Source organism: Trichosurus vulpecula, chromosome 8 (assembly GCF_011100635.1).
Source record: "Trichosurus vulpecula isolate mTriVul1 chromosome 8, mTriVul1.pri, whole genome shotgun sequence".
NCBI lineage: Eukaryota > Metazoa > Chordata > Mammalia > Diprotodontia > Phalangeridae > Trichosurus > Trichosurus vulpecula.
In genome coordinates, this window is record NC_050580.1 from 205,717,824 (window position 1) to 205,725,565 (window position 7,742).

The 7,742-nt window shown below is 43.6% G+C and overlaps 1 protein-coding gene across 1 annotated transcript in view; it reads left to right on the forward strand.

Moving 5' to 3' along the window:
• The window catches only part of DPF3 (double PHD fingers 3), a 420,028-nt gene extending 416,357 nt beyond the window's left edge, over positions 1–3,671 (forward strand). Inside the window, 2 exon segments of the mRNA XM_036736699.1 lie at positions 2,121–2,202; positions 3,397–3,671. Coding sequence (XP_036592594.1) covers positions 2,121–2,202; positions 3,397–3,467 — 153 coding nt within the window. The 3' untranslated portion in view covers positions 3,468–3,671.
• The last annotated feature ends 4,071 nt before the right edge of the window (positions 3,672–7,742 follow it).

Sequence of the window (7,742 nt, forward strand, 5' to 3'; positions counted from 1 at the left end):
AGAGGTCATGAATGAGTTCAATTCAATCCAGTAAGCGTTTATTAAAAACCTGTCTTTCCAGATTTAGTTCCCATTGCTTACCCTTTCACGTGCTCTCTATCCTGGCTTGCTGTTCCCCTTACAAAACATCCTATCTCCCACCACTGGCTGCTCCCAACGCCAGAAATGTTCTCACTCCTCAGCTTAGAATTTCTAGCTCCATCCAAGGTTCAGTTCAAATGTCACAAAGCCTTTCCTGAACCTTTCTCAATCATTAGAGCTCCCCGCCTCCCTTCGAAATGACTTTGGGCTCACTTGACATCTGTATTTATTTACCTGTGTGCGTCTGTATGCCCCTCTCCTTCACTTTCCCAGTTGACTATAAGCCTATGGAAGGAAGGCGTTGTTTTCATTGCTATCTTTGTAAACAGACACATATCATATTTGTAAACACAAACATATCACAGAACCTTACACAGTAGATACTTAACACACGGTTGTTGAATTAAATTACAACGTTCGAGACACTGATTTAAATACAGGACCTAACCTGAAGCTTTTCTATATATCTTGCTCCATAGACTAGGCCTTGGTTCTGGTGGAAGAAAAGATGGGTTTTGAGACTGAACTCAACTTTGTAAACACCCTTTTGTTCACCTGCTTGAGGGGTGGAGGGTGGAGTGGGGGTGATGGTAGTGCTGAGACACTGGACAAGTCATTGGTCAGGAGCCAAAGGAGGTTCACCTCCTGCCTGGGAGATTGGGGATCCCAAACCCTATTCTTCATTTTGCCTATCACTGCTCAGATCTTAGTGCATTTTAGGCTGTGTCTTCCAGAATAGCCTGTGAGAAAGGAAGGGAGGCTCAGACCCTGCTTTGCTTCAAGGAGCTGAAGGGGAGGCACTGTTTCATTTTCTCTCCATCCTGCAGAGCTATCAAGGTGCAGGGTGCTTCTGGGATGTTTTCCTCATTAGAGCCCCAGTGGAATTAAGCCAAAGGACAGAGGGGTTCAAGGCCAGACAGTGACACCTCGCTGACACTATGTATCAGTGATCAGGTTAACAAGTGATCCCTGAGCACTTATAATGTATGTATGGCACCGTGCTCGGCACTGTGAGTGAGAGATTCATAGAACTATTGCTGATTTCATGGAGTTGCCTAATTGGAGATGACATAAAAACAGAAGATATCATTTAAAAAAAGTTTCCAGAAACACCAAAAGATTGTGACTTTCTAAAGGCTAATATGTATTGGAAGCAAGATTTGAACCCAAGTCTTCCGGGCCCCAAAGTCAGCCATCTCTCCATTACTGCAGGCTGTCTCTTAGTTTTTCCAACCAGACCTATGATTTCATCAGCACAGGGGGCTCTTTTCCACTGAAGTGGCTGCTCTATAACTTTTAGTTTTAGGCCAGGAGTGGGGAACCTGTGACCTTAAGGCCACATGTGGCATTCTGTAAAATTTGGATTCAGTTAAAAGGCCACACTTAAGGACCTAGAAGGCCACATGTGGCGTTAAGGCCTCAGGTTCCCCACCCCTGTCTTAGACAGTTGCTGGAATCACTGAGTGGTCAAGTGATTTGCCCGTAGTCACATAGCTGGTATGTATCAGACAGAATCTGAACTGAGACCTTTCTGACTTCAGGGATGGTGCCAAGTTGCCTCTCTTGGCTATGAAAAGTTAAAGAACCATAAAATAATTTTTATAATTTGAGTTTTAAAAATCTAGATATATAGAAAAGGATATTTCTAGATATATAGATACATAGAAAAGGGCATTCTGGTCGTTAACAGCATCAGTGACAGGTAAGCTTATAAGAAATGTTATGGGATTATTGTGTTTGGTTCACAAGGTGAATAGATGAGATTAGAAAGGTAGATTAAAGCAGGATTTTGGTGATCATCATGAATGATTTGAGGACCTAAAAGATTAAATCTTTTCTCTGTTCTCTCTCTCTCTCTCCTTCTCTCTCTCTCTCTCTCTCTCTCTCTCTCTCTCTCTCTCTGTATGTCTCTCTCTGTCTGTCTCTGTCTCTCTGTCCCTGTCTCTCTGTCTTTCTGTCTCTGTCTCTATCTCTGTCTCTCTCTGTCTCTGTCTCTTTGTCTGTCTCTCTGTCTCTCTCTGTCTCTCTCTCTGCATCAGGACCAGCTGCTCTTCTGTGATGACTGTGACCGCGGCTATCACATGTATTGTTTAAATCCCCCGGTGGCTGAGCCCCCTGAAGGTAACTGACAGAATTCCCAAATTAAGGGCTAAGGAAGGGTATTTTATAGTGAAATAACCAATGTAAGGTGAAGTGTGAGGGGAAAAAATAAAGAAATTATCTAGTTCTCTGCTACCCCTTCCCCAGGATTCCCTGTGGGGATACCGAGTCACTGAAGAGACAGCTTTGCTAGACCAACCATCTCATTGATCTAGAAAGCCTTAGTACAGCACCATAACAAGTAGATTCTTAGAAAATAGAAACTGGATCCAGAGGACAGAGACACTCTGCATAGCCAGGAAAATGGGGTCCAGTACTAGATGCCTGAGAACTGAATTTGGGGGAGGGGTGTGGAATGTGTATTTGAAACCTAGAAGGAATTTCTTTTTCTTTGGGCCTGTGATTTTCTCCATGTCAATAACTCCTACTGTGGAAATCTCTCCCTTAATAATGCAGATAGCTATAAATTATAACAGCTATAATGTAACATTTCTAATATAGCATTATAATTTATTATTACATGCAAATATGTATATAACATATATAACATGATTATAACAACATTATAATTTATAACTGCATATGAATTGTGTGATTTATAATAATTACAACTAACTATTGTTTTTAGAGTTAGAAAATTGCCTGAGGCATGGGAAAGTGACTTATCCAGGTTCACACAGCTAGTATGTAGGGAGGTAGGGAAGGACTTTAAGCTTTGTTCTTTCTGATTCCAAAGCCAGCCCTCTTTCCATTATGAGCAGTCTAAAGAGTAAAGCATTCTGCCCAGGTACTTTGTCTCTAAGTTGAGTTATTCTAGGAAACTGGGGGACACGTGTATAACAGATTTGAGGGATCCTTAAATCCTCCAAAATGCTGTATTTGGGGGAAAGGGTTACAGAGACACTGTTCCTCCCCCAATGACTTTATTATGATACTGATAAGAGAGGCAGAGTGGAGAAGTAGGTAGAGAGTTGGCTTTGAAGCCAGGAGGATCTAGGTTCCAATATATTCTGGCTCTTAGTGCCTCAGACAGCTTTCTAACACTATCTTGGAGCACAGGTAGCAACCTACTTTGGGAGAGGGAATCTCCTTACTGGCTGCTCTCTATATGAACAAAGTCACAGTGGGAGTCCCCATCTCTGTTATGACTTACAGCTTGGGCTCTAGGTCAGGGCTAACACTGATACAATCTTGTTTTTTGTCTTCCTTGTCTAGGGAGCTGGAGTTGCCACCTGTGCTGGGAATTGCTCAAAGAGAAAGCATCAGCCTTTGGCTGTCAGGCCTAGGGGGCTGCCCCCCCCTCCCCTGCCACGGGATGCAGGATGTCACTTGCTCCTGTCGAGCACACAATTTCCAAACTCCGACCAAGCACCTACATCCCCACACCTAGACAGACCAACACAAAAGAAAACAGTCACAGAGGGACACACATGGACACTTGAAAACAAGAGGAGGAGGCATTTATTTACCTCCCTTGGGTAGGTTCCACGACTTCAGGCAGCCCCCTCCTGGGTCTTACTTTTCAAGGAAGAAAGCTCCAATTCCTCCCCTCACTTTCTCTCTCCTGTGCTTCCCCATTGAAATTTCCCTCACTTTTGTCTGAGCGCTGAAGCTCTCTCACTGGTTTCTGGGCTAAATGGAAGCCGTTCTGTGAACACTGAATAGTCATTCTTGTGCGGTCTAGTGTTTTATGTTCTCTCTGTTCCAAGAAACCTTCAATGATTCTCCAAACCTTTGCCCTTTCGCTTGCCTTCTCCTCCCCCTTCACAAATCCCACCAGGCAGTGATGCCTTCCACCCCTTCACTAGTTCAAGAGGACAAGCCTCATTGGGAGTTTCCTGGTCTCAAAGGGGGCCACCATCCTGAAAATCTGGGTTGCCCCCAAACTCTGCCCCCAGAGATTATATGTGAAAAAAGTTCTACTTTCCTGCTGCCCCTACAATATATCCCAATGGGTCCAGACCCACTGAATTGAATCACTTGATAGAAGAGTGGGAAAAGAAGGAGCGCAGAGGTGACAGAAGGCAGAAGAGAATAATGGGAAAATGTAAATGAAGTCTTGTGCCACCAGCCAGAGCTTGCTCTTTGCTTCCCAAATAAGAGAAGTTTTGGAAGGTGCTGTGCTTGTCTGATTGACTTAGAGTTAATCCCCTGGATTGAAGCCTTTTTGGGGGTGGGGCAAATTAATTTGAGAGGTACTGTAAGCATGGACTATGGAGAAAAAGAAAAAGAATCTTTCCTTTCAGCTAAACTTTTTGATCAGCTTTTCTTGCTGGAACTCTAGGACCACAGCTTGGAGAACCAGGAGGCCGAGGTGATGTCTGTTTTCCCTAGGTAAGGGGTAACCAAGCCAAGCGTATAGTTTGGCATTACAAGTCCCTTCAGTATTGATAGTATGAGTGGCACCAGGGGTGCTTTTTGCCAAGGAACTTTCTCAATCCTGACAGTATATTTTTTGCTGGGGTGAATGGAAACATGACTCCTGGGAGGGTCGTTTGGATAGCAGAGAGATGATATTTGATTATTTGAGAGGCTGCCTGGCATAGTGCATAGAGAGGTGATTTAGAAGTCAGGAGGAGCTGGGTTCAAGTTTTGCCTTTGATACATACATACTGGGTATGAGATCCTAGGCAAGTCAATCAGTTCCCTTAGACAAATCTCTAAGAAGGAAATTTAAGAGCAGGTGCCAATCTGCATTGGTAAAGGGAGTTTTCTTGCTAGAAGTTTCCTCTATGAATGTAGTTACAAATCTGGTCTTCCCTTCCTCCTAAAAAAAGCAAATGATTAGAATCATGAGACAAAATAATTATTTAGAAGCATCAGCTTTGTAGATTCCTTGACTTTCAAATCTCCCTTTTGACTTTACTTTAAAAAAAAAGAATTAATACTTGAAGGTAGAAGATGATCAACTCAGATTCTAAAAATGGTGAGCATTCCAGGGTGGCCCCATGGGCTGGAACTTGTCAGGCTGCCTTTGAAATGGGGCAGCAGGTTTCTGGAAAATCATTTGCCCAAAGGGCAGGTCTGTGCAGTGGGGACCCTGGCGCATGCTCTGTTTCCCTGCTATCAGCTCCAACTCCTTGGTCCAGCTCCTGACTACAAAGGCAGAGGTTATTTTTAGCCCACAAACTCCCCCAAGAAGCCTGTTGGGATTCGGGGTAGCTGGCCACTTCTGCTGCTCTGTTTGCTTTCGAATTTGGCAGCAGCTCACATTTCCTGTGCTAATTGCTGGCAGCTAGTAAATCAGATGTAGCATAGGGAGGGGTTGAGCGTTTGGTGTTCCTACTACTGCCGCCCCCCTCCAACCCCCCACCTTGCCCCTTGCCCCAACCTATTTCTTTGGCTGAAGCGACCCATGACAAGAGACTTGGGTCATTTTCCTGTTGGAGAATGTAGGCTATGAGTGATTTACACTCATACATAATGATCTCATTTAAAAGGACTGTCCAGATGGAAATCACATCTTCCTCCCAAGACATTGCCTTCTCTTTCCTAGCAATCCTACTTTGGATTACGAAGGATTGAGTATTTAAGAAGTCTGGAAATGTTTTCTGGAGGCTGACTTTCTCCACACGTGATTTGTTTGTTTTTCCCTTTGCCTACCTGGGAGAATGAAATCAGACTGACCATATTTTTTTGTTCTCTGATGAGATTGACTCTTTAATTCTTTCAGGGCACAAAGGGACAATGCTTTATGCTCCAGAGGGTTGATTATTGGGTTTTAAAAAATCATTTCAACTGATTTTGGGGAAAAATTCACTAAAATAATCCCAGATGCCATAACTCCTTAAATCTTAAATAAATGTGTGTGTGTATGTGTGTGTCTACACACATACACACACACACGCATGCACGCATGCACGCACGCTGTGCACCAAAATCTTGGGATTCAGATCCTTGCCTGTTAAATGAAGAGTTTGGAGTCAGCCTCTAAGGTCTCCCTCTGATCTAATGTTCTGTGATTCTATAAAATCAGTCGACAATGCGGGTCTCCTTGTAGATTGCTCTGAATTTTGTCTGTCCTGCATCATTGCACACGACAAGGTTGTCCAGTTCTCTGTCTGCAGGCACATCTGCTCTGATAGCATATGCTGAAAATATAGTTATCAACTTTCCCAAGCTTATGAAAAATAACTCACCACCAGAGGCTGCCATAAGGAGACAGATAGACCATGTGGTCAAGTGTTCAGGGGTCTGGAATGGGGCCATCCTTAGAAGATTTCTGCATGCTGTTCCCAGCTTTGCTGTTTTCTTCAGGAATGACCCCAGGAACCTCCTTTCATCTTTGTATACCTTACTTTCCCCCATCTAGAAAGCAGGGATAACAAAACCCTGACAGTGAAGAGCCCATTTCCTTTAGGGGAATTGATAGGAACTATATGAAAAGGGAGGCACAGAAGCACTGTAATCTAGGGAAAGGAATATTGGACTTCAATTCAGAAGACTTGGGTTCCAATGCTGACTTTGATACTTTATAGCCTGCCACCACTGATGAGCCAATTTCTAAATTCTGCATCTGGAAAATGGGCATGCTTGTACTTGCTCCCTCACAGGACTGGTGTGAGGGGAGGGCTTGGCAAACTGTAATCACCCTATAAATGCAGCTGCTGTTATTAGATGGCACCAAATATTTTTAATCTAGTTTTAAAGGGAAGGTGTTAGAATATTTAAAATTGACCAGATGGTCCAAAGAAATCTTTTGAAACCTGGTGGAACCAAGTATTAAAGTATAGAGTTGTATTCTGGTAGCTGCAGAAATCTGGGCTGCACCCAAAGTAACTTGAACATCCACTTCCTTTGCCTGAGAATATTAGGGGCAAATGCTTACTTGATATCTCCCTTGAGGCATTGTGGTACAGTGGAAAGAACAATACTGGCTCTTGAATCAAAGGACCTGAGTTCAAATCCCATCTTTGATGATTACTAGTTGTATAATTTTGGGCAAATCTAACCTCCCTGAGCTGCAGTCTCCTTGTCTAGATGGCTTCTAAAGTCCTTTCCACTTGATTAAAAACAGGCCAATAGAAGTTCAGTAATGAGGGCCATGTTGTTCTTGGGTAAGACCATGCCAAAAGATACCTTGGGTCCGCCATGATGTGTACAGGTTGAGCTGGGGTAGGGGACCAAATTTTAGAAGTGTGTGCTTGAATTTAGCCTTACTTTTCAAAGTATTGTGACTCCAGGGAAGCTGTCTGATGAGTGGAACAAAGTTGTGCTTGAATTGGAATTAGAGGTCCTGGGTCTGCAGCTTACCATAAGCAAGACTGGGTGTGACTTTGGGCAAGTGGTTTAACCCCTCTGGGCCTCGTTTCTTTAGCTTTTAAATGAGAGGGTTGGACTAGCAACTAGCTGGTCTCTAAGGTCTAGCTTGAAATCTGAGCTATGCCCTCAGAAGGCTAAGGAACTGAGGATAGGGAACCAAATAAAAGGGGGAGGGAGAATTCAGAATAGAGAACTGCCACTGATTCAAGAAAATCTAGGCATAGCTTCCCCCTAGCACAAGTCACTATCAAGGGATATCAAGGCAGCTTAAGTTGACCTGTAGGGATAGCTAGGTGGCA